This window comes from Symphalangus syndactylus, chromosome X (assembly GCF_028878055.3).
Source record: "Symphalangus syndactylus isolate Jambi chromosome X, NHGRI_mSymSyn1-v2.1_pri, whole genome shotgun sequence".
Classification (NCBI taxonomy): Eukaryota; Metazoa; Chordata; class Mammalia; order Primates; family Hylobatidae; genus Symphalangus; species Symphalangus syndactylus.
Genome location: NC_072447.2, coordinates 111858659 through 111885407, shown reverse-complemented (window position 1 = coordinate 111885407; position 26749 = coordinate 111858659). Strand labels below are relative to the sequence as shown.

Here is a 26749-nt window from a genome sequence, read left to right as displayed (position 1 = left end):
CCAGCACTGGGATTTTATTTGTTCTTTAATTCTCACCTTCTGCTCCAATCTCTAAAACTGAATGTGTCATGTTTCCTTGAACCCTATATCTTCATTTCTTTGGTCTTCTTGACCATATCATGCTCCTGAAATCAAAGTCTTCTTGATTGGATTTTGAGCTCCAGACCCCCTGGGTCCTTTCTGTCCAGATCACTATTATATGATCCTTGGTTTCCCCTAGTCACTTACCCAATTCCAGGAGAATCCACGGCCATCTTCCTTTTAGTCCTCCCCAATTCAACTCCAGCGAGAGACAACCAAGAATTCATGAATACATATATATTTATTTAATTCATAATATAGCATTTTGGATGGGCTGGAATATTGTAGAGAGGGATGAGGCTGTGTAATCCACAGATGCTCATATTTCTGTCACTAGGAGAGACACTATTGGTCCAGAGCTCCCAATACAAACAGGCGTGGGGTAAAGCATTTGATAAAAAATAGTCCAACAATAGTCTAATAAATAGTCTAGCCAATAACAACAATACAGCATATGTCTGAAGCTGGCAGACTACACCATAAAAGGCAGTTTTGTCTGACCTGATGGCAATCAGTTTGGTCAACCTGTAACACACAGCCAAATACAGCCATTGGCTCCAAGGCTGCAGTTGGCTTCAGGAGCTAGAAATAAGTGTAGGAGTGGTTCTTACCTACCTGCCTGACATTCTCCATTCCTTGGAGGAAGCAGTATCAAATATTTGAGTTTATTCAAAAGTCCATCCTTGGATTGCTCCATCTTGGTAGTCATATATAAATATGTAAACCATGGAAGTTTAGAAAATTCACCTAGAGTGTTTTAGCCAAAAAGAACAGATAAGTGATTTTGCTGCAAGCTGAATTTCACTGCATCCAAAGATACACATAGAATTGTATAATAAAAACACATCCAGATGCAGTTACTCTTACTTACAAGTAGCCAGAACCTCAATGTGGCATTAAAATTTCTTTCATCCTCTCAAAACAGGTTTTACTTTATTTTGGATTATTTTTGTGCTTTCTTCAATAAGACAATATAAAAAGTGGAAACAAGCATAAATTACAGACATAAAATAATCTTCTGATAGAAGCAGTTTTGGAGAACAGGTTGAGTAGAGCAACAACAACAAAAGCTTATGGAGTCACCTTCTTTGAAAATGTTAAATACGGGTCCTATTCTTTTTGTCCAGCTGGGTTTAGCTAGAGGTAGCCAATTACTTCTCTTAAGGTCCATGGCATTGCCAGGATTCTATAAAAGCCAAGTTAACTGAAGTAAATATCTGGGGCCCATCACACCCCCACGGAGTACTTTGTCACCATGTTGTATCTTAGAAGTCATTTTTCACTGTTTGGCTCAGAATTTGGGACTTCAGAGTCAAACTTCATTGCTTACTCCAAACCCAGTTCAATTCTCCACTTTACTAAGTAGGATTAGCTCTGAGTGATTTTTGGCTATAACCAAAATGTAAATCCACCTTCAAACAACAAAGTTTGACAAGACTGAAATGTTGCTGAAAAGAATGGTGCCATATGCTCCAAAGACATTTCCCCAAGATAACTGCCAAAGAGTTTTTGAGGAGGACAATGATCATTTATTATGTAGGAGCCTTGATACCTCTGCAATATAGAATTAATACAGCTCAAATGGAGTAGTAACCAAGCTTTTCTGCCCAGGAAGTAACAAACATCACTATGAACATGAGAGTATAAGAGGGAAACTTTCATAATTCATTTTTTCATTCATACATTCATTCAATAAACATTAGCCAAGCTAATGTTCCAGGCACTGTGCCAGGTATTAAAAATATAACAACAATAAAAGACACAGTACTTCCTCTCAAGGTGTTCAGTCTAATAGGGAAGATGATTATACATTAAAATTTTCTGTGCATCAGAATCATGAGGAGCTTGTCAAAAATGTAAATTCCTGCCTATGTTCTCAGATATTCTGGTTAGGTCAGGAGTGGGAACCCAAAATCAATTGTTTTAACAAACACTAAAGGTGATTCTAACATAGGCGGTGTGAGGACCACGCTTTGAAAAACACTGCTATACAATGTGATTATTGCTGAGAGGGGGATGCTTGGGGTGTCTTTGGATCTCCAAAGAGGGATGCATCATCAAGTCTAAGGAATAAAGAGTTAGTCTGGTTGAGAGAGATAGAGGTGAGGAAAGGTAGTCCAGGATAGAGTCAAAAGTAGGGTGGGGAAATTAGATCTTTGTCCCAGGGCACTAAAATCTAAAAGACACCACAATAAATGAACAGTTTTGGAGAGCCAAGGACAAGGCAAAGGAAATTGTTCTACTGGGATGGAGGTTGCATTTTGTGTACTTACAGCATTTTCACACTATTCCTTTAATTTAAGAAAAATTTATGTTGTTTACTCTGGGCATTAAAATTGTTAATCATGTTTCTGCTGCAGGCCCAGAGAATAACTTGTGTAAATAGTTGTGTAAATAGTTAAACTTGGCTAGCTTAATCAATGTGAGGGGGAAAGTGGCAAAAGATGAAGCTGTGTAAGCAAACAGGGACATGAAAAGCCAGACTCTGTAAGGAGCTGGGACCTTCTACTGGGTGCTAAGGGAGCCAGTGAAAAGTTTGATGAAGGGTGAAAAAATCTTTTTTTTTTTTTTTGATTAAGAATTTGGGGATACGCCCTAGGGAAGAGACAAAGGTGACTGAGAAATGAAAGACATATATTTTAAAGCACTGCTACGCTGTATTGGAGCTGGGGGTAGGGAAAGAGATTAATATTTATGGCACACTTAGGAAATGTCAAGCGCTGAGCTAGACAGTTTACATATGCTATCTTTTTTAACCTTTGAAACAGCCTTGTGAAGTAGACATTATTTTACAGAGGAGGAAACAGGCTCAGAGAAGTGAGGTACTTGTCCTAGGTCACAATGCTAATAAATGGTACAGAAACTAGGATCATTTGAATCCAAAGGTTATGAGCTTTCCGCTACAGCAAATTATTTACCAACACTGATGAATTTTACTGAGGTTGTTCATTTCCTGATTAGCGGTAAGTACATATGGTCTTTAAAATCAAAAAAGATGACATTGCTGCTAGATTTATATTTTTGAGGCTTCCTTGTGTGTCTGCATCAGTCTTGCTTTCCACATTAAGTGAACAAACAATACATAACTGTTATTGGGGAGGACTATATACTTTGTTTCTTCCACAGAATAGTAAGCCATTTGGCAGCAGGTAGAGCATTTTGTTAATATGTGCACTGCCATGGCAGTAGTTTGGTACCTGGCATCTAATAGTTTATTGAATGAATTAATAAATGAGCATCCACCAAACTAGGGGAAAGGAAGAGGTGAGTTTTGACATTTCAAGTCTCCAATCTGAGGGAGTTGTTACAGCTACCACTTCGTAATTTTACAACAGTAATATTTTCACAAATCCCAGAAGACTTCCGAAGCCAACTTAGCTCCTGGAAAGGGGAAAGCTCTGGTTCTCTGACATCCCCAATCCCTTCAATGGAAATTTAAAAAAAAATCATAGATGACAAGGCTCCATTCCCTTCAACTATACTGGTTAGGACTGGGATGAAGTTTATGTCTCCATTTGCGTGGGGGGATTGGCTAAGCAAACGAATACTGTAAACAAGATTGCAAAAGGAATGATTATTTATCCTATTTAAGAAAACAAACTGTTTTCAGACATTCTTGAGCACTTCAGAAGTGTTTTATCTGAAAATGCAAGTACATTTATATGGGAATAGTTGGTGCATCAATACTACTCGATTTTTACTGATTAAGTAGGTTCCTAAAGAGCCTTCACTGTGCAACTTTTTAAAAGCCTAATTCTCATAACTGTATGTACTTGGGAATAGTAAAATTTTTTTAATAGTCTATGACAGAATTTTTAACAATTCAGATGGCCATCCTCAAGTAGGTAGCATCACTTCTACCTGATCAATTTTCTATCCAGCAACAGCATCTCTTGCGCAATCTTGTCTGTAAATCTCTGCTAATCCAATAAAGCTCTTCCCATTATCTATGTCATGGTTGCATGTGTATGTGTGCATGACAGGAGGGAGGAGGGCAATGATGGATAGAGGGAGGAAAGAAATGTTGACTGATTTTGATGTTTCCTTTAGGGGACAAAAATGGATGGTGTAACTTATTTTCCCCTCCAGTATATTTCTCACTCAAATTGGCAAATTAAAAAGTTTTTTGTTCTAGTTTGAGTTGGTGTTTGGAAAAAAAAAGTTTTTTGTGTATATGTAATATATAAAGTGAATATACATATGCATACATCACAAGTGAATATATATAAAGTACATATATGTTCACTTTATGTATTACATATACACATTCATGGTTTCCTAACAAACCCTTGATGATAGGTTTTCATCAAAAGTGAAATATAATATGTGATAATTTGACACTGTTCAAAATTCTATGTGGCCAAACTGGCCAGTACTAGAAAGGCTGACCACCCCCGCTTCTGGCTGGCTAGCTCCTTATTCAGGGCATCTTTCCACATTATTTAACTAGAATTACCCTAATTGCTTCCAATATAATTTATATTCTTAAATCATTGGGAATTTTTAATTCTCCAATGACAACAGAGGCATTTTCTAAATTTTTCTCCAATGGCTGGAACACAGACTACTCAGATAATTTGTTCTGAAAAACTCAATATATTAATTCAAATACAAGCTTTAATGCACAAAAATTAAATCTGCAATATCTAGTTATTTTGGATGCTTCAAACAAACTTTATTTTGTATCTCATATATTGAAAGCTAACTTAGGTGTAGGAGGGGAAGAACTGCTGAACTAGAGAGCCGGTGAATTATATGCTCTCCTGAAACTTAATGACAGGTTTTCATCCCAGAAACATAAGGGGATTCTTGAGGCCTGCAGTTGCATTCCTGCCGCTCAGGGTAATCAATAAAATCTGGGGCAGGCAAGCCAGACAGGATCATTAGGGATTTGTTCCAGATTGTAAATGTTGGACAAACTGGAAGAATGAAGGTCACATCAAAAGTATGAAGATGGAGAGAGTTAGCTGGGTCATAGAAAGACAGCATATTGTTGTCATAATCCAGGAGGACACCCAGACGCTTCAGGTGTGGGGGCACATCCACCAGCATTTCCTTGTTGTTGTGTCTCACCACGAAGTTACTATTGCAGCGAGAGAAGACCCATGAGGAGGCATTCTTGCCAATCCATTCATTCTTTGGAGCTGATTTGTAGGCAATGCCAATTGCATACCTGTGAGACAGTGGAGATAAGAGAGAAATAAACATTTATGAATGATCTGAGTTGTGTAAGACACCATATATGATATATAACAAATAGGATACATGTTTATTTCTTAGTTTACACTTAGATGCATAATGCTGATATCACTAGAGCTTTAAAAAGCTAGCAATTAGAGCGATGTGGCAGTTTCCATCTCCTAGCCCAGTATATTTTCCATTATTTTATTAAAAAGCTGGCAAATTTTTCTAGGAGTGGTTTTCATCACATACCTTTTAACCTTGATTTATTGGTATTATGGTTGTGCTATAGAATTGAATCTCCTAGGAACCTAATGACAGAGGACAGAAGAGAAAAGGAAAATGGGATCCACTCACCATGTTGAGGAACCCATGACCACCTCCCAATAGTGGCAGCCACTGTCAATGAATATATTTCCTGCTGCCCCATAGCACCCTGTGCCACTAAACCTCTCCGGGGTATGGCTCTTCTTTAGAGAGCTTTCATCCTTCTCCATCTGCAATCCATCATTGGAGATCTTCAACTTCTTGTGAGTCATTTTGGGATCCAATTTAAAGGGTTGGCCTGAAAAATAAGTGGAAAAAAAAAGAAAAAGCACTATGAAGTATCTTAAAATTCTACCTTTTCCACCAGCATCATCACTGGCAGGGTATGCTCGATATCATGATCACTCTTGGTCCAGTGCAAGTTGGCTGCTGTTTAAATTTTATTAAGAAGAAGCCAGAGTTTTCAATAAAATAAGAATAAAGGTCAATCTCCCATAAAACGACCTTCATAAAGGCATTTATTTTCCCACTGTGGGAAAAAATGTGGATCTCTCCTAAAAGCAACTTGTGGGAAGTCATATTCCAAGCAAAGAGGAGCTAATAAGCTGTCCCCTGCATCATATATTATCAAAGTAAAAGGGAGTGCTCAAAGTTTCATGGTCTCAAATATGTTTTGTGCTTTGCTTAATTTCAGTGAGTTGTTTGGGATTTGGGTAGATTTTTAAGGGAAAGAGTGTTATGATGTCTGAGGTGAGGGGAATTGATGAGGTAACTGCTGCTTGATGGCAGAACCAGAAAACCCTGAGAACTCAGCAACTGAACAATTATTTTTGCCCTCTTACAATTAGGGTGTAAATAACATATAATTAGGCAATTTTGTTAGAGTGACTGTTGCATCATCAATGATCAGAGAAAACATTTATTGTGTAGGATCATTCACAACAGATAATTCTTCATAACCAGATGACAAAAGCATTGTTACTGAGGGACCAATTGCTGGGTATGGCAAGAGATTTATTATACAGAATGCTTCTGTGACAAACACTGTTGGCTAACACATTACCCTTTCCCAACTTTTTCTCTCTTACTCACTTTCACTATAGAGGCTGGAAAAGCTAAATACTCAATCTCCCAGCCTCCCTTACTGCTAGGGGCGGCTAAGAACATGGAAGCAGATGGAAGCAGAAGTCAGACAGAGCAGGGGAAACTTCTAGGAAAGTTTTGGTTTTCCAGATAAAAGGGATAACGATTATGTGTACCAACTCTTTCCTCTTTCCTATCTTGAGAGGAAATATGACATCTGAAAGTTGCAGTGGCCATCTTGCAGCCATGTGGCAAGAAGCCAATGCACACAGGGAGCCTGTATCTTTTATGACATCGCAGAGCAGCTGCATTAGCCCTGAACTGCCTACCTTCTTCCTATGTGTATGTGTGAGAGATAAAATATATACTATTCATTTAAACAATTAACAAACGCTATTTGTTAAGCTAAGTTAGTTGCACTTTTTGTTATTTGCTGTCAAAAGCATTCCTAACAGATATGACTTCTCTGTAGTGGGATTTTACTAGATTATCACAAATAATGCTCTTTTATGCAATTGTCCCCCAAATATAAGGGGTGGAGTGCAGAGAAAACTCTTCACTAACATCCTCCCAAGCTAACAGTCTTTTTGTGCATATCTCTGGGTCCACAAATCTTCCATGGGCACCAACAAACTCCTTGCGCAAAGTACAAACTACAACAGTATAGCTCCTCTACCCAGTGCCACTGCTCCCCCGTGCACTGCTGTGGGTGCCTGCTCAGGCTGTGTACTCCCCTGGCATGGAGAAGAAAATTGATCTTTCCTTTTGAAATCACTACAACGTACTGTTTGTTTTTAGTCGGGTAGGTTCACTATTCCGGCTGCCGGCTTGGTTTATGGCTTTAACGATGAAGATGTAGCGAGTCCCGCTCTGGAGTCCGTGCACTGTGTAATGGTTCTGTTTAATGTTGGGCACAATCATCCAGCTGTCTACTGAATTATACAGGCCTGTAAAATGGGGAAAGACAAGGACATTAACCAGCAGGTAAGAGAGACAGAATGAAAAACACACTGAAAATTCATCATAAGCCACCCCTCAAAAGTGAATTCATTATGTTTTCTTTTGAGTCTTAGAAGATGTAATGAGATGAACCAGGGCTTATGATTCCACTATTTCATTACTCCCATAGAACTAGACTTAGGCCAGTCTCCTTGCTTGTGGCAATTGAATGGAACCACTAGCAAAAGTTAGGTTATTTCAGTTTTTTTCCCAGATAACACAGGAATGGCTACTATACAGAGTCACAGAATCGTCACTTTTATGGAGTCTCTGGATATTTACTCCAAACGTCCACTCCTCTGAGAGCTGAGTCTGGTCTTGTATGGATGGAGCAATCCTGTGCAGAGCAGGGAAACATAGAAACTCAGCTAAAGGGACGCATAGATACTGTATTTCCCTTATTTTACAAATGGGAAACTAGGATTGAGAGAAGAAAAGTGACTTGCCCAAGGCCACAGATAGTCAGTGATGGTGCTGAGAGTAGAACCCTGGTATTTTTAAAATAGTAGCCCAGTGTTCTCTCTACTACATCACAGTTTATGGGGGCGAACAACAATGCTCTTTTGTCTCTGCAAGGTAGTGAGGCTCTCAGGGCTTACGATTCCACTCTCCTACTCCATCCTCACCCTTACTTCCCAAACTAGCTGGTCTCCACAGTACCATAGGGAAGCCAAAGAGATGACATGATAACCAAAGCAAGATATCATCTCCCCACTCTTACACAACACATTCTGTTATGTGATTCCCATGTTCATTTTGGGTTGAGTGGTCCAGGAGCACATTGTTATCTGGAATCTTCCTCCCTTCCAAGTAGGTAAAGGGATCAGAGAACTAGGCTTCTGCTTTTGATATATTTTAGACTGCAAATATTAACTTAAACAGGGGAAATGTAAATAATTAAAACATATATTTGGCAAGCTTTCGGTAAAAGAAAAATCAACATTCTAGTCTGCAGATTATTTAGACTTCTCTCTACTGTTATCTGCTTTTCAGTTAGTTTGCCACTTTTTAGCCACAGTTCTACTAGAGGGTAGAAAGGGAAAGGGAAGGAAAATAAGCAGTGAATTCAGTCATTTCTATGCAACTCTAGTACAAAATTTAGTGAGGTTGAAAACTGAAAATAATAAGTCATGAGTGTTTTGCAAGAGATCTGATCAATGGGTTTATAATTAATCTGAGAGGAAGTTGAAGAGCCTAAATTAAAACTAGTAAAAGAAACAATGGAGGGAAAACAGATATGCTGGAGAAAGATGAGGAAGAATTGGTGGAGGTGCCCAGTGATTCTAATGAAAAGACAATATGGATTAAAAGGGTAGGAGCAATGTTTGAGGCCTTGCCTACGTTACCAATACACAGTATGAATCACAAGCTGCACATAAGATTTTAATACAAAGAGGAAAACATATAATCTCCAGATACACACCCAACAATACAAAGACAAACTTCACAATGAAGTACTATGCAGCTGTGAAAAAAATGAGGAAAAGATCTCCATGAACTGATATAGAGTGATTTCAGGGAAATATTGTCAATTGAAAAAAGCAAATTCCAAAAGTATATATGTATTTGTAGTAATATATGCAGTACACCACTTTTTTGAGAGAAAGAAAAATAAGAAAACATGCATATATTTGCTTGGATTTACAAAGCAACAACAATAAAAACAGGAAAGATAAATAAAAAATTCATGAAGTTGGTTAACCACAAGGGGTAGGGGGTGGAGGAACAGGATTCAAAGGATGTGGGAGGAAATTACATTTCTCTGAATGTACCTTTTTGTGTAGCATCCTCTTTGGGAAACACATTGTTTTACAAATTCAAAAAAATAAATCAATACAGATGGGAAAAGTGGGGACTAAAACTGAAGGCAAACTGAAACAAACCCAACTGCATTTCAGATGAACAGCATAATTACACCAATGTGGTGGGGGTGGGAGGAAAACCTCAAACAAATCCTGAAGTATTGTTAGCCAGTTTGTTTTTGTAGTGGCATGGACAAAGCAATTCAGAAACTATTTTAGATGTATTATGGGATTGAGCAAATGAGTACATGTGTTGATGTTGGGAGCCAGGGTTCATACTGTGGAAGAAGGAACATACAAATACAGAATGCAGAAAGTCAGGAAAGAACCTGTGGGATGGACTGGAATTTAAGGTATTGATGTAAACTCATGATTCCTAAAATATATATATGTTTGTGTATGTGCACATAAATATGCACATATATAAAGTATGTATGCATGTGTTATTTATATATGTGTGCATATGGTTACATATATGGATGTTTGTGTTTATATCTAGCATATCTAGCACTCAGGTCTTGGTCTCTAATATTGTCCCACTAAAAGAAACCAGGGTTCCTTGGAAAATAATGACTGATTTCAAGGCTGGCACAGAATAAGGTCAAAATGAGCCTAGAACATTTTGTTATGCCAGAAAGTAAGGAAGTACTCAAGAAAATGATGGGGGAATATTATAAGGACCCAGAAATCACCTTGAAAGGCTCCCAATGGCTAAATCTTGACACTTTGAACACCAACACAAGTAAGGGCAGTAAATAATTATTAACAATTGAAAAAAGATAATTCATCAGCCCATACTGATATATAAACAAATGGGAGGAAATGGGGAGTGGGACTCTGGCTTATAGTAGAATGCCAAGTGCCAACTTGAAAATGTGGGAGGGAATACTCAACTGGAAAATCATCATTTTGCAATCATCATATTAATGATTGATTCAGGCAAGTATCATCAACTGATAATAAAACAAGGGTGGGGGTGAGGATGAGATGGTTTGATGAAGAAGCAGGGTATTTTTATGGTTTTAAAATATACCACACAGATTGCTTATTAGTGGCAAAAGGAAAAGTAGTAACTACAGTGAATAAATCAGACAACATCTTGAGTAGGTGATCAAAATTAGCATCATCAGTGAAGGGCAAGTGGACATCATGTGTCTCCAGATATTATACCCTAAGAAAGAACTGTACTGCTAAATATAATCATGAGAAAACTTCAGAAAAAATCAAAATAAGGGACAGTATAATGAAGTATAATAAAGACATAAAAGAACACTTTTTTAAAAATGGCAATGTTGTTCAAGACAAAGAAAGGCTGAAGAAATGTTCCAGATTAAAAGAGATATGGCAAAAGACATATGACAATTAAATGTAATACCTGACCCTAAACTATAAAGGACAGTGTTGGGTTCTTTATATGTCATAAAGAATATTATTTGGTCAAATGTCAAAAATTGGAATATAAATGGTGGTTTAGATAAAAGTATTGCATCAGCGTTAAATTTCTTCAAGTTGGTAACTATACTGTGGTTGTGTAAGAGAATTTCCTTATTCTTAGGAAATATACACTGAAGAATTCAGAGGTGAAAGACCATGATGTATGCAATTTGCTCTAAAATGGTTCCAAAAAAAACAGGGAATGTTAGCAAATGCTAGAGGAAATGGGACAAATATTAACAGTAGGTGAATTTGGGTAAAGAATATATGGGTGTTCGTTGTGCTAGTCTTGCAAGTTTTCTGTGATTTTGAAATCATTTCTAAATTTAAAAAGGTAAATATATGATCCTCTAGGTATTACTGAGATTTAGTAAGATGGGATTTATGATTGAATTATGTCAGTGGAAGTATACCTCTTGTTCAAAAGGGAAAAATTACAATATGGAAATCCCTGAACCTGAGTGTAAATGTGTGGCAGACAGTATTTGCATGAGAATGAAAAGGAAGGGAAACAGAAGTTATGTCTTTCTGGTAGTATGTTATGGTCTGCCTGGCTAAGCAGAGTTTACGGCTAATGCTTTTGTAATGCAAAACACAAAATTCAAACAGAGGAAAGATAATACAGTAATCAGAAGACAAACACACTCAAATATCTGTTGGAATTCTCATTCACCTCACAGCATAATCTGAAACATTACTGGTTGTGATCATTTCAAATCTTAGAAGAGGTGGGAAGAAAGTTAAAAATCAGGAAATAAAGTTGAAAGAAAAGGTGAAGGGGGAATAATCCTCACCAACAAGAATGAAATTTCTGGATAAAGAAAATGTGAAAAAACATCAAAGGAGAGTGGCTCTCAGAACGGAGGTTCAGTCAACTGTGGCAGGCCAGACTGGCAGGTAGGATTGGGATCCTGAATCTTCAAAAATACTTATTCCTAGTAAAATAGTTTCTCATTGCCATCCAAAATTTTGCTTCAGGCCTCTGCCCTTGTACTTGTTCTAACAAAATTTTCTATCAATAACCAGAGGAAGAAATAGAAGGCAGGCTGTGAGGGTGAGCAAGTATATTTGAAGGTAGAATCTGTATCCCAAAGGATTTTAGCATGCTGAAATGAAGTGGCAGAACTAACCAGATAAAATGTACTGGGGGGGGTGGAGCCAAGATAGCCAAATAGGAACAGCTCCAGTCTACAGCTCCCAGCGTGAGCGATGCAGAAGACGGGTGATTTCTGCATTTCCGTCTGAGGTACCGGGTTCATCTCACTAGGGAGTGCCAGACAGTGGGCGCAGGACAGTGGGTGCAGCACACTGTGCACGAGCCGAAGCAGGGTGAGGCATTGCCTCACTCAGGAAGCCTAAGGGGTCAGGGAGTTCCCTTTCCTAGTCAAAGAAAGGGGTGACAGATGGCACCTGGAAAATCGAGTCACTCCCACCCTAAGACTGCGCTTTTCCGACAGGCTTAAAAAACGGCACACCAGGAGATTATATCCCACATCTGGCTCAGAGGGTCCTATGCCCATGGAGTCTCCCTGATTGGTAGCAGAGTAGTCTGAGATTAAACTGCAAGGTGGCAGCGAGGCTGGGGGAGGGGCACCCGCCATCGCCCAGGCTTGATTAGGTAAACAAAGCAGCCAGGAAGCTGGAACTGGGTGGAACCCACCACAGTTCAAGGAGGCCTGCCTGCCTCTGTAGGCTCCACCTCTGGGGGCAGGGCACAGACAAACAAAAAGACAGCAGGAACCTCTGCAGACTTAAATGTCCCTGTCTGACAGCTATGAAGAGAGTAGTGTTTCTCCCACCACACAGCTAGAGATCTGAGAACAGGCAGACTGCCTCCTCAAGTGGGTCCCTGACCCCGAAGCAGCCTAACTGGGAGGCACCTCCCAGTAGGGGCAGACTGACACCTCACACGGCCAGGTACTCCTCTGAGACAAAACTTCCAGAGGAACGATCAGGCAGCAGCATTCGCGGTCCACGAAAATCCGCTGTTCTGCAGCGACCGCTGCTGACATCCAGACAAACGGGGTCTGGAGTGGACCTCTAGCAAACTCCAACAGACCTGCAGCTGAGGGTCCTGTCTGTTAGAGGGAAAACTAACGAACAGAAAGGACATCCACACCAAAAACCCATCTGTACATCACCATCATCAAAGACCAAAAGTAGATAAAACCACAAAGATGGGGAAAAAACAGAGCAGAAAAACTGGCAACTCTAAAAAGCAGAGCGCCTCTCCTCCAAAGGAACGCAGTTCCTCACCAGCAACGGAACAAAGCTGGGCAGAGAATGACATTGACGAGTTGAGAGAAGAAGGCTTCAGACGATCAAACTACTCCAAGCTACAGGAGGAAATTCAAGCCAAAGGCAAAGAAGTTAAAAACTTTGAAAAAGAATTAGACGAATGTATAACTAGAATAACCAATACAGAGAAGTGCTTAAAGGAGCTGAAGGAGCTGAAAGCCAAGCCTTGAGAACTACATGAAGAATGCAGAAGCCTCAGGAGCCGATGCAATCAAATGGAAGAAAGGGTATCAGTGATGGAAGACGAAATAAATGAAATGAAGCGAGAAGGGAAGCCTAGAGAAAAAAGAATAAAAAGAAATGAACAAAGCCTCCAAGAAATATGGGTCTATGTGAAAAGACCAAATCTACGTCTGATTGGTGTACCTGAAAGTGACGGGGAGAATGGAACCAAGTTGGAAAACACTCTGCAGGATGTTATCCAGGAGAACTTCCCCAGTCTAGCAAGGCAGGCCAACATTCAAATTCATGAAATATAGAGAACGCCACAAAGATACTCCTCGAGATGAGCACCTCCAAGACACATAATTGTCAGATTCACCAAAGTTGAAATGAAGGAAAAAATGTTAAGGGCAGGCAGAGAGAAAGGTTGGGTTACCCACAAAGGGAAGCCCATCAGACTAACAGCGGATCTCTTGGCAGAAACTCTACAAGCCAGAAGAGAGTGGGGGTCAATATTCAACATTCTTAAAGAAAACAATTTTCAACCCAGAATTTCATATCCAGCCAAACTAAGCTTCATAAGTGAAGGAGACATAAAATCCTTTACAGAAAAGCAAATGCTGAGAGATTTTCTCACCACTAGGCCTGCCCTAAAAGAGCTCCTGAAGGAAGCACTAAACATGGAAAGGAACAACCGGTACCAGCCACTGCAAAATCATGCCAAATTGTAAAGACCATCGAGGCTAGGAAGAAACTGCATCAACTAACAAGCAAAATAACCAGCTAACATCATAATTAAAGGAGCAAATTCACACATAACAATATTAACTTTAAATGTAATGGACTAAATGCTCCAATTAAAAGACACAGACTGGCAAATTGGATAAAGAGTCAAGACCCATCAGTGTGCTGTATTCAGGAAACCCATCTCATGTGCGCAGACACACATAGGCTCAAAATAAAAGGATGGAGGAAGATCTACCAAGCAAATGGAAAACAAAAAAAGGCAGGGGTTGCAATCCTAGTCTCTGATAAAACAGACTTTAAACCAACAAAGATCAAAAGAGACAACGAAGGCCATTACATAATGGTAAAGGGATCAATTCAACAAGAAGAGCTAACTATCCTAAATATATATGCACCCAATACAGGAGCAGCCAGATTCATAAAGCAAGTCCTGAGTGACCTACAAAGAGACTTAGACTCCCACACAATAATAATGGGAGACTTTAACACCCCACTGTCAACATTAGACAGATCAATGAGACAGAAAGTTAAAAAGGATACCCAGGAATTGAACTCAGCTCTGCACCAAGGGGACCTAATAGACATCTACAGAACCCTCCAACCCAAATCAACAGAATATACATTTTTTTCAGCACCACATCACACCTATTCCAAAATTGACCGCATAGTTGGAAGTAAAGCTCTCCTCAGCAAATGTAAAAGAAGAGAAATTATAACAAACTGTCTCTCAGACCACAGTGCAATCAAACTAGAACTCAGGATTAAGAAACTCACTCAAAACCGCTCTACTACATGGAAAGTGAACAACCTGCCCCTGAATGACTACTGGGTACATAATGAAATGAAAGTGAAAATAAAGATGTTCTTTGAAACCAACGAGAACAAAGATACAACATACCAGAATCTCTGGGACACATTCAAAGCAGTGTGTAGAGGGAAATTTATAGCACTAAATGCCCTCAAGAGAAAACAGGAAAGATCCAAAATTGACACCCTAACATCACAATTAAAAGAATTAGAAAAGCAAGAGCAAACACATTCAAAAGCTAGCAGAAGGCAAGAAATAACTAAAATCAGAGCAGAACTGAAGGAAATAGAGACAAAAAACCCTTCAAAAAATTAATGAATCCAGGAGCTGGTTTTTTGAAAAGATCAACAAAATTGATAGACCACTAGCAAGACTAATAAAGAAGAAAAGACAGAAGAATCAAATAGATGCAATAAAAAATGATAAAGGGGATATCACCACCAATCCCACAAAAATACAAACTACCATCAGAGAATACTACAAACACCTCTATGCAAATAAACTAGAAAATCTAGAAGAAATGGATAAATTCCTCAACACATACACCCTCCCAAGACTAAACCAGGGAGAAGTTGAATCTCTGAATAGACCAATAACAGGCTCTGAAATTGTGGCAATAATCAATAGCTTACCAACCAAAAAGAGTCCAGGACCAGATGGATTCACAGCCGAATTCTACCAGAGGTACAAGGAAGAACTGGTACCCTTCCTTCTGAAACTATTCCAATCAATAGAAAAAGAGGGAATCCTCCCTAACTCATTTTACGAGGCCAGCATCATCCTGATACCAAAGCCGGGCAGGGACACAACAAAAAAAGAGAATTTTAGACCAATATCTTTGATGAACATTGATGCAAAAATCCTCAGTAAAATACTGGCAAACCAAATCCAGCAGCACATCAAAAAGCTTATCCACCATGATCAAGTGGGCTTCATCCCTGGGATGCAAGGCTGGTTCAACATACTCAAATCAACAAATGTAATCCAGCACATAAACAGAACCAAAGACAAAAACCACATGATTATCTCAATAGATGCAGAAAAGGCCTTTGACAAAATTCAACAGCCCTTCATGCTAAAAACTCTCAATAAATTAGGTATTGATGGGATGTATCTCAAAATAATAAGAGCTGTCTATGACAAACCCACAGCCAATATCATACTGAATGGGCAAAAACTGGAAGCATTCCCTTTGTAAACTGGCACAAGACAGGGAAGCCCTCTCTCACCACTCCTATTCAACATAGTGTTGGAAGTTCTGGCCAGGGCAATTAGGCAGGAGAAGGAAATAAAGGGTATTCAATTAGGAAAAGAGGAAGTCAAATTGTCCCTGTTTGCAGATGACATGATTGTATATCTAGAAAACCCCATTGTCTCAGCCCCAAATCTCCTTAAGCTGATAAGCAACTTCAGCAAAGTCTCAGGATACAAAATCAATGTGCAAAAATCACAAGCATTCTTATACACCAATAACAGACAAACAGAGAGCCAAATCATGAGTGAACTCCCATTCACAATTGCTTCAAAGAGAATAAAATACCTAGGAATCCAACTTACTAGGGACGTGAAGGACCTCTTCAAGGAGAACTGCAAACTACTGCTCAATGAAATAAAAGAGGATACAAACAAATGGAAGAACATTCCATGACAAACCTGACAAAAACAAGCAATCGGGAAAGGATTCCCTATTTAATAAATGGTGCTGGGAAAACTGGCTAGCCATATGGAGAAAGCTGAAACTGGATCCCTTCCTTACACCTTATACAAAAATTAATTCAAGATAGATTAAAGACTTACATGTTCGACCTAAAACCATAAAAACCCTAGAAGAAAACCTAGACATTACCATTCAGGACATAGGCATGGGCAAGGACTTCATGTCTAAAACACCAAAAGCAATGGCAACAAAAGCCAAAATTGACAAATGGGATCTAATTAAATTAAAGAGCTTCTGCACAGCAAAAGAAACTATCATCAGAGTGAACAGGCAACCTACAAAATGGGAGAAAATCTTCGCAACCTACTCATCTGACAAAGGGCTAATATCCAGAATCTACAATGAACTCAAACAAATTTACAAGAAAAAAACAAACTACCCCACCAAAAAGTGAGCGAAGGATATGAACAGACACTTCTCAAAAGAAGACATTTATGCAGCAAAAAAACACATGAAAAAATGCTCATCATCACTGGCCATCAGAGAAATGCAAATCAAAACCATAGTGAGATACCATCTCACACCAGTTAGAATGACGATCATTAAAAAGTCAGGAAACAACAGGTGCTGGAGAGGATGTGGAGAAATAGGAACACTTTTACGCTGTTGGTGGGACTGTAAACTAGTTCAACCATTGTGGAAGTCAGTGTGGCGATTCCTCAGGGATCTAGAACTAGAAATACCATTTGACCCAGCAATCCCATTACTGGGTATATACCCAAAGGACTATAAATCATGCTGCTATAAAGACACATGCACACGTATGTTTATTGTGGCACTATTCACAGTAGCAAAGACTTGGAACCAACCCAAATGTCCAACAACGATAGATTGGATTAAGAAAATGTGGCACATATACCCCATGGAATACTATGCAGCCATAAAAAATGATGAGTTCATGTCCTTTGTAGGGACATGGATGAAACTGGAAATCATCATTCTCAGTAAACTAATGCAAGGACAAAAAACCAAACACCGCATGTTCTCACTCATAGGTGGGAATTGAACAATGAGAACACATGGACACAGGAACGGGAACATCACACTCCAGGGACTGTTGTGCGGTGGGGGTAGGGGGGAGGGATAGCATTAGAAGATACACCTAATGCTAAATGACTAATTAATGGGTGCAGCACACCAACATGGCACATGGATACATATGTAACAAACCTGCACATTGTGCACATGTACCCTAAAACTTAAAGTACAATAAAAAAAAGTACTAGGGATAAATGCAAGGCTTTGTATTTTTGTTTTAGACATTCAATCGTATAAGAACAGGATTTGGAATACATAGCAAATTCAGTTGATCATATGCTCAGTAAACAGTCAGTAGTCAAAGTGGCTGCTGAAAAAAAAGGTACAGGGCAAGAGGGAATCAGCTAATGTACAAGAGAAATAATCCAGCTATCCTCTGCAGTGCTCAGACCACTTTTGGAGTACTACATTCACTTCATTGACAGAACATTTTATAAAGCACAGTGATAAACAGGGGCGTGTTCTTAAAAATGATACTAGGATAGCAAAAGAGCTGAAACTATGCCATATAAGGAGCAATTGAAAGAAAGGAAGATGCCTAGCCTGGAAAATAGAAAATTTAGAAGGACATAGGAACGAACTAAAATTATCTGAAGAACTGTTATGTGAAAGATGGATTAGGTTTGTTAGTGAGGCACAAAAGGTCAGAACTAGGACTAACTGGTTGCTGTGGTTTACTTCAAGGAGCATTAAACTTGAAGTCTGACAGGCTCAAGCTGCAACCTTGACTCCATCATTTCGTAGCTCTGTGACTTTGGGCAACTCATTCGACTTGAGCCCCAGTTTCTTCATCTATAAAGTAGAGTTAATAACATTTCATAAGGCTAAGTAAGCACCCATAAGGACTCAATGAGATAATGTATGTGGTAGCATTTGTAAATGGCAAAGCATAATACACATGTAAATTATTATTGTCATTATTATTTACTAAAAGGAAGAGTTAAGCCTCTTATAAGGAAGCGCTGGCCATTATTTATAGCTGCACAACAATCAAATGGGTTGTTTTGTTAGAAGTGAGGTACCTATCACTGGAAATGTTCAAGCAGAGACAGGATGATTATCTGCTGGGTGTCTGGTAGGAGGGAAGAAGATTAGACTAGATGACTTCTAAGGTCCATTCCAATTCTAAGATGCTATGATCCTATCACTGTTAAGAATTATCCTTTAAGCTTTTCTTTACAAAGGACTATATAACCTTGAAAATAGAGGTGACAACCTTTAGATCTTTGTCACTTCTCAGACTTCTTCTTAATTCCTGGGAGATGACTGTTTTCCCCATATCAGGAAAAAGAAGCACAGTTGTTGGCACTAAGACTTTCCAGAGTAAGAGAGATAAATAAATCAGTGAAGCATTAGAGTTTGTGACTTCACAATCTGAAGAAACACCCAGGAACATAGCTACATGGGCCAAGTGGTTTAGGTTGGAGCTGCACGAGGCAAATATTTTTTAAAGTTTGATCACCAAATGTCCTCTCATCTCCCCACCCCACCTTGTTACAAAACAGAATTCTGCCCCAGATTTGTCACAAAACAGGAAAAGGAAGCCTACTTGAAGGGGTTAGTTGGAAAAACTACTCTGATGTTGGCCTGTGAAGTCAGACACAAAAGCAGGAACAAAAAAGTAAAAGAAAATACTAATTTGCAGCTATGGAGATGTTATTTTAGGTTGGGAATCTGTTCCAGTCTTGAATCCAGCTTTAATTTTGCTTTTGTTTCCATTTCCACCATCCCCAACCCCCGCCCCCACTGCACCCAGGGCATTGAGGGGAACTTTCAGCTCATCCCCTCTTGACTGGCATGAGTGAAGTTCCTATTCTGCTTTGTCTTGCTCCAATTCACCAGAAAGTGAAACCATAATATGTGAGCTAAACAACAGCTTTGTTAACCTTTTTCATTTTGTGGCCCACTGACATGTTTTCATATTTAGCATAATTCTTGGTGGAAAGGAAGAAGTAAAGGGAAGAGTGACAGAGTCAGGAGGCCTGTCACCATATTCACTGATAGGGGTAGGTTTGATAAAGGAAAAGTCTTTGAACATAATGTATTTTACCACGATAATGAAGTAGAAGAAGAGTCAAGGAGAGAGATGTTCGTACACACAGAACCAGCAATGATGGTGGCAAGGAACAAGTACCAAGCTGTACTCTCCTTGGGAAAGTGGAGTGACATGGATTAATTGAGGAAAGGCTAACGATTACATAAATGAATGGGAATGGCCCCAGCAACTGCCCAGCAAGGAAATATACAACTTGCTTGTTGCCCATCAGTAAGGTCTTTGCAATGCCCTGGGGAGCTTACACTGTCTATGAAACACTATACTAAACAACCTAACATGTCTTACAAACACTTGCCTCGTGGCGCCCCGGCCAATCTTGAGCAGCTTACTGCTTCCTTACATTTCCTTATCTCTGGCCACAGGCCCCAACTACACCATGACTTACTGATGAAGTTAGCCTGGCCAGTGAATATGGTGTACTGAAGCTCATAGGAGCTGATGCTGAACTCATCATCCGAGATCCAGTGGACTGTAATGGTGTCATGGGAGGCAGTACAGAGTTCTTCTCGGATAGATGGTGGGTTTGGGGCTGTAAGGAAAGGTGGAAAAGAAAGTAAGGAAAACACACTCTATCTTCTGGAATTTTACAATTGTTACTCTTCCTGCATAACCCAACATCTCTTGAAGAGATTTTCTTAGTAGGGAATCTTTAGATTGCATGAACCATGCAACCTGAAGCAAAATGCTGGGATCTCAAGCTCCCTAAAACCACTTTTGCTGCAACAATAAAAATATTTTAGACAAAGATATAATCCTAAATTTTTATGATGATTGCCCCAGCTGTCTAGTCTGCCTGCATAAACACTTATGTAGAAATTAGAGTAAAGTGATTATATGGTTTTCTTAACATATGGCCTTCAACTTATTTTTTTAATTTCAAAATGAGTATATATATATATATATTTAGACAGATTTTTGCTCTTGTTGCCCAGGCTGGAATGCAGTGGTGCAATCTCGGCTCACTGCAACCTCTGCCTTCTGGGTTCAAGTGATTCTCCTGCATCAGCCTCCTGAGTAGCTGGGATTACAGGCACCCACCACCAAGTCTGGCTAATTTTTGTATTTTTAGTAGAGACAAGGTTTCGCCATGTTGGTCAGGCTGGTCTCAAACTCCTGACTTCAGGTGATCCACCCACCTGGGCTTCCCAAAGTGCTGGGATTATGGGCGTGAGCCACCGTGCCCAGCCCCATTATATATTTTTAGCTGTATAGTCAAGTGCAAAATAATGAGTTCCCTCATCTATAAAATAGGGGTGATAATTAACTTATAGATTTGTTGTAAGGATTAAAGATACAAAATTAACATACAGTATCTAGAATAAAGTAGATGTTCAATAAGGAGCAGCTATTTAATATAGTAACAAAACAGTTGCAAAAATAGTTTGTGTATATTTTTTTCATGAAATGATCATTAAATAATCCTGAAAGTAGCCAGCATTTTTAACAGGCTGGTTGCATCCCTCATTTTCTAAAATTGTCTGAGAGCCAGATATTTCTTACATTTTCCTTCCTGATCTACTGACTCCTAATTTTCCTTAAAACCATTTTGGTCGTACTTATACCCACATAAGGCATTCTCTAATATTCCCTAATTGTCACCTGAGTTCTACTCTCATAACAAGCAACAACACACTACTGTTAGATTCATAAGGACAAATCTGTCAGCAATTTCTTGTGTTTTACTCTTAAGTACAGATGGTATACCCATTTTGACCCTAGAAATAGTTAACAAATCATAAATCATCTTTTTTTTCTGTTACATGAACTAAAATATATTCTGTCTGAAAAGATACATGCATCATTTTAAAGATCATAAAATACATAAATCATAAATATTGTCTTTTTCAAATTATTTTTAAGTAAAAGCATACCAGAAGAAAAAAAATTAAATGGGAAGGAAAGCACAGTATTTTCACACCTGTTAAATAATCTAACCCCTCTAGCAGTTTCTTTTCTCTGGAAAAATCTAAAGCAAAGTTTTCAAAGGCATCATTAAAATTGATGTCTGGAATCAGAACTTGAGAAGATGCAGTTGCCATAGCGACCCTGAAAGAGAGAAAAGTACATCAATATACATCAAAATAGATTGCAACCTTCACCCAGTGTTTGATTTCTGGTTTAACAAGGTGAAAATAAATGACTTGTAAGTCTTGATTTATTTAGTGAAAATATCATATCTGTGCCTTTCCAATGGAAACCATTTAAATTTTAATCATCAGGAACCAATTAAGAGTTATACCATATTTATTCACATATGTTCACCCCTCAAACACACTCCCCCATCCGGTCTTAATTTTGAGAAGTAAATACAGGATTTTTTCCCCTCTGCATCATTTTCCATCTGGCAGACAGCATCAAAACTAGACCTTTAAAGGCTTAGTAAAAACAGTTTGAGAGAGATTTTTCTTTTTTGTTTATGCTAGTCAGCAAGTCAGCATGCTAGGTTAACACCTTCCCTAAATACATCCTTTGTGTGATTTTTTTTTTTTTTTGAGACAGAGTCTTGCTGTGTCACCCAGGTTGCAGTGCAGTGGCGCCATCTCAGCTCACTGCAATCTCTGCCTCTCCGACCCCCTTCCAGGTTCAAGCAATTCTCATGTCTCAGCCTCCCTAGCTGGCACCCGCCACCACGCCCAGCTAATTTTTGTATTTTTAGTAGAGACGGGATTTTGCCAAGTTGGCCAGGCTGGTCTCAAACTCCTGACCTCAAGTGATCCACCCGTTTTGGCCTCCCAAAGTGCTGGAATTACAGGAGCGAGCCACCGTGCCTGACCTATGTGATCTTTTATAATATTTATATTTCACTTTATTATCCTTAGATTGTATAGTGCTATGATAGTTTTTTTCTTCTCAACTAATTCTAAGAGTCTTAAGAGCAGGGTTCATATTTTGTACCTCTTAATGTCTTCCATGGCCCTAACACAGCATTTGACACATAGTGAAAAAATAATTGTTGAATGAACAATTGAATGACTAACAACAAAATAACTGCTAACATTTATCAAGTGCTTAGTATACACAATGCTCTGTGCATTCACTTTACATACATTATCTAATTTACTCTTTACCATAACGCTATGTAGTAGATGTTATTTCCATTTTGCAAATGAGAAAGTTGACAACATTGAAATGCTAAGTAACTTGTCCAAGATCACACAACCAGTAAGAGTCAGAAATATAACTGAGCCCATGTCCATCTGATTCTAAATTCTATGCCCTTAACCATTTAGACTGTTCTTTTCTTCAAAAAATTGAGGTATATTTTACATATTTCAGCAATTCTTAGCCATCATTACACATCAGGATTATCTGGAGGAGCTTTTGCCAAAATATACATGTTTTAGTCCTGTGCAAGATCTTCTAAATCAGCGCCAATGAAGATCCTTGAACATGTAAATGATGGTGAGGAAAGAAAAATTCACTTGGCAACAATACGTAGGTTAGAGGAGAGAGAAAAGGCATTGAATGTAGGAAGACCAGAGAGGAAACTTTTATGGTGAACTAGCTGTAAGGGAATGAGAAACTGAAAAATACATATCCTCATGTACATATACCCTGCTATAGATCTACCAACAACATCTCTTATTGTTTCTGAAAATAAAGATGTTTCAGGGATAAACTACAGGCCAAATGAAAGACTAGCTCAGTACAATCATAAGGTCTCACATGAATAGCCAGGATTTGGTGAGTAAAGAGACAACAACTTCTTTAGGATAACAGTTAATCTAGAAAATTAGCTCATGGAATTTCTTTCTGGCCTCTCCAGTCTTCTTTATTTCCTCCATCCATCTATCCAATACTTATTAAGCACAACTAATGTGCCAGGCACTGTACTGGGCACTGGAGATACACAAAGTGAACAATTTTTGTTGTGGTTCTTGCCCTCAAGAGCTCACACATCATGAAGGAGAAAGACATTACATGGGCAATAGAAGTGCTGCTACAAAGGGAGTAGAGCATACACAGGAGTTATCTGAAGAGACTTGGGAGCTAAGGGAAATCTCCCATGAGTAAGTCGATTTTAACCAATGACCTACGTAATGAGTAAGAGTTAACTAAGCAAAGACTATGTGGATGTGTGTGTGTTCTCTCTTGTTTGAAGCCTGGAGAATGAGACAAAATCATGCAGGACTTTGTAGGCCATGTTACAAACGTTGGATTTTATCTTAAGAACGATGGGAGTCACTAAGCATTTTAGGTGGGGAAATAATATGCTGAAATTCATGTTTCAGGAATAGTACTATGGCTTCAGCGGAGGGATTGGAAAGGGTCAAAATTGGAGGCAAAGAGACCAGATTTTAAAGCATCTTGGAATAAGCATGAGTGTAAACAAATAGAACAAAAAGGGTTAATTCACAAAGCATCAAAGAAAACAAAGTCAAAGCAAACAAATGGCCAATAAATATATTTAAAAAGTCCAACTTTATGAGAAATCAAAGAAATGTAAATTAAAATGAGATAGTTTAAATTACAAACAAATGACAGCATAGGAGCTTTTATGCCTATAGTCAATAATGCCTACATATTTGTATTAGAATTGAAATTGATACATATTTTGAAGTCCAAATTAGCATTAAATTTCAAAATAGCTTAAAATATAAATCTTCTTTGACACCACAGTTCTATTTCATAAAATTTTTATTATGGAAATAATTGAGATGTATGCAAAGATAGAACTACAAGGGCACTCAACACACCATATGTAGCCTAATTGTCTAACAGTGGAGACTGAGTTAAGTAATGTACTATACATCAAAAGATAAAATAACATGAAGCAATTGGAAATCAGGTTTTATAATATCCAATGATATAGATAAAAGTTTGTGATATATTGTTTCAAATGTAGAGTATAATACAGTATACATAGCATATCATGTTTGTGAAATATATCTAAATAGAAATATTAGAATACTATATTCCTAAATGTTAACGATGGACGAAAGGTTAAGAATGGGTTAAAAGTGACATGGTGGGGTGTGTGTGTGTGTGTGTGTGTGTGTGTGTATCTGACTGTCTGTGTTCTTTTCTTTAAGCAAAACACAACATTAGTTATCTCGTTGCAGTCTCTCGAGGCCTTGGTCTCTATTGCAAATAATATAAGGTGTCATTTGTAAGGGGATAAAGCATATCTCTCCCAGCTAAAATTTCATTTTAACTGAAGTCATGGTGCCTTAACACAATGCAATGCATAATGGTGGGGGAAAATTTCAGACCTTGTGGGAGACCAGTATTGAAGGTGGGTAGATGATTCTCAAGTCATACTACATAGATAGTCATCTATTCCACCTACACCTCAGGTTATACCTGAGCCTATGAAAAGAAGATTCAGATAAAGAGTTGGGAATCATAACCATCTAGATGGTAATTGAAGCCCTAGGAACCAATGAGTTTGCAACAAGGAGAACGTGTAATGAGAGAAGAGAATAACCTAAGACAGAATCACAAAGAACAATAGCATTAAAGGAATAGGCCAAGGAAACATTGTTCACAAAGGCAAAACAAAACAAAAACAGCAAAGTAGGAAGAAAACCAGGAGTGTTCATGGAATGTAAGGGCAAAGAAATTTCAAGTAAAAATGATCAGGAGGACAAATGCTACTGAGAGATCAAGTAAGATGAAACAAAGGGGTGTCTATTATATTTAGCAACAAGGTATTCATTTGATGACCTTGAAAAGAATACTTTCAATGGTGTGGTAGTGGGACAAAACATTTCAGACGGTTGGAGAGTAGAGATTATTAAATACAGTGGTTTGAATATATGTTTTATTTTTGCTTTCATGAAATCTCACTGAAATAACAGTCAAAGAATGAAATGTCATAAACCCACAAAGACAAAGAGAATAGAAAAGAGATGCCAACAAGTAAAAGATTGTCAACAAATGTTTGGAAGCTAGAAAGGGATGAATGTGTGGTAACCAATAACAGACCAGAGAAAGCTAGATCAGGAAGCCAACAACATCAAGTTGATTTAGTGCCACAGAAAGTTGAAAGTTTGCATGAGGAACAACTAGATCCACAGATCCATGCACACTAAACCAGAGACTACCATTCCCTCATTCTGGCAGGATATGTGAGGTTTACTTTCTGCTGAGCTTTGACATTATACTAAAAGCAGTCTTAAAACTCTCAGCTCCTTTTCCCTCCTTGGCTCCCAGAATGCTGGCGGCCAGGCTTATACCTTCCACACGGCTGCCCCTCCAATCGAAAGCAGGAGATTGGAGGATTCCATGCAAGGGAAATTGACCCAAGAGAAAAGACCTACAGAACTGACACTTGGGAGTCCATCAATAAAAAGCTGGCATTCCACCTTATAATCCTATAGCAAAGTTCACCAACCCATAAATTATTCCCATCCACTCAGAGTTTCCAGTCATCTTTTAGTGCTTAAACTCAAACACACAGCCAGTAGTTTGCCAGATATTTAGGAAAAGACAGCAATTTAAACTAACAGAGAAAAGGAACTGGGAGGAAACCCAGACAATGCAGGGTTTAGAAGCAAACTTTTAAAAATGATAATATTCTCAAGAAGAAAACCAAATAGTTCATATCCACAAAGCAAAAACAGAATGCTAAAAAAGAAACAAGGATGAAGGATGGGCTCTTGTGAATAAAATTAGGAATGCTGAAATTAAAATTTCAATAGAAGGATTTAATGAAAAATTAAGGAAATATCTTAGTAAAATAAGAAGACAAAGTAATGGAAAATGGAAAAGATAAAATTAGAGAAAAAAGTCTAGGATGTCCAACAGTTCACTAATCAAAGTCCCATAAACAAAGAAGAGAAGGAATAAAGGGGAGGAAATTATTAGCAAATAATACAAGAACATTTTCCAGAGCTAGAGGTCACCAGTCTTTAGATTAGAAAGATTCACTGAGTGCCCAGGAAAAATGAATGATAAAAAGTCCACAACGGGCCAGGCACGGTGGCTCACACCTGTAATCTCAGCACGTTGGGAGGCCAAGGTGGGCAGATTACTGGACATCAGGAGTTCGAGACCAGCCTGGCCAACATGGTGAAACCTCATCTCTACTAAAAATACCAAAATTAGCCGGACGTAGTGGCGTGAGCCTGTAG

The 26749-nt window shown here is 38.6% G+C and overlaps 1 protein-coding gene across 5 annotated transcripts in view; it reads right to left on the bottom strand.

Moving 5' to 3' along the window:
- Positions 1-303: 303 nt before the first annotated feature.
- The window catches only part of MID2 (midline 2), a 112339-nt gene continuing 85893 nt past the window's right edge, over positions 304-26749 (bottom strand). For 3 of the 5 annotated variants that reach the window (XM_055268272.2, XM_055268271.2, XM_055268273.2), the window contains exons 6-10: positions 21592-21719; positions 19969-20202; positions 7398-7559; positions 5620-5827; positions 304-5254 (exon numbers count right to left, since the gene is read on the bottom strand). In XM_055268272.2, the coding sequence (XP_055124247.1) occupies positions 4852-5254; positions 5620-5827; positions 7398-7559; positions 19969-20202; positions 21592-21719 (1135 nt within the window). In that variant the 3' untranslated portion in view covers positions 304-4851. The remainder of the gene's footprint in view (positions 5255-5619; positions 5828-7397; positions 7560-19968; positions 20203-21591; positions 21720-26749) is intronic. The other 2 variants (XM_055268276.2, XM_055268275.2) reach the window with 1 other exon arrangement.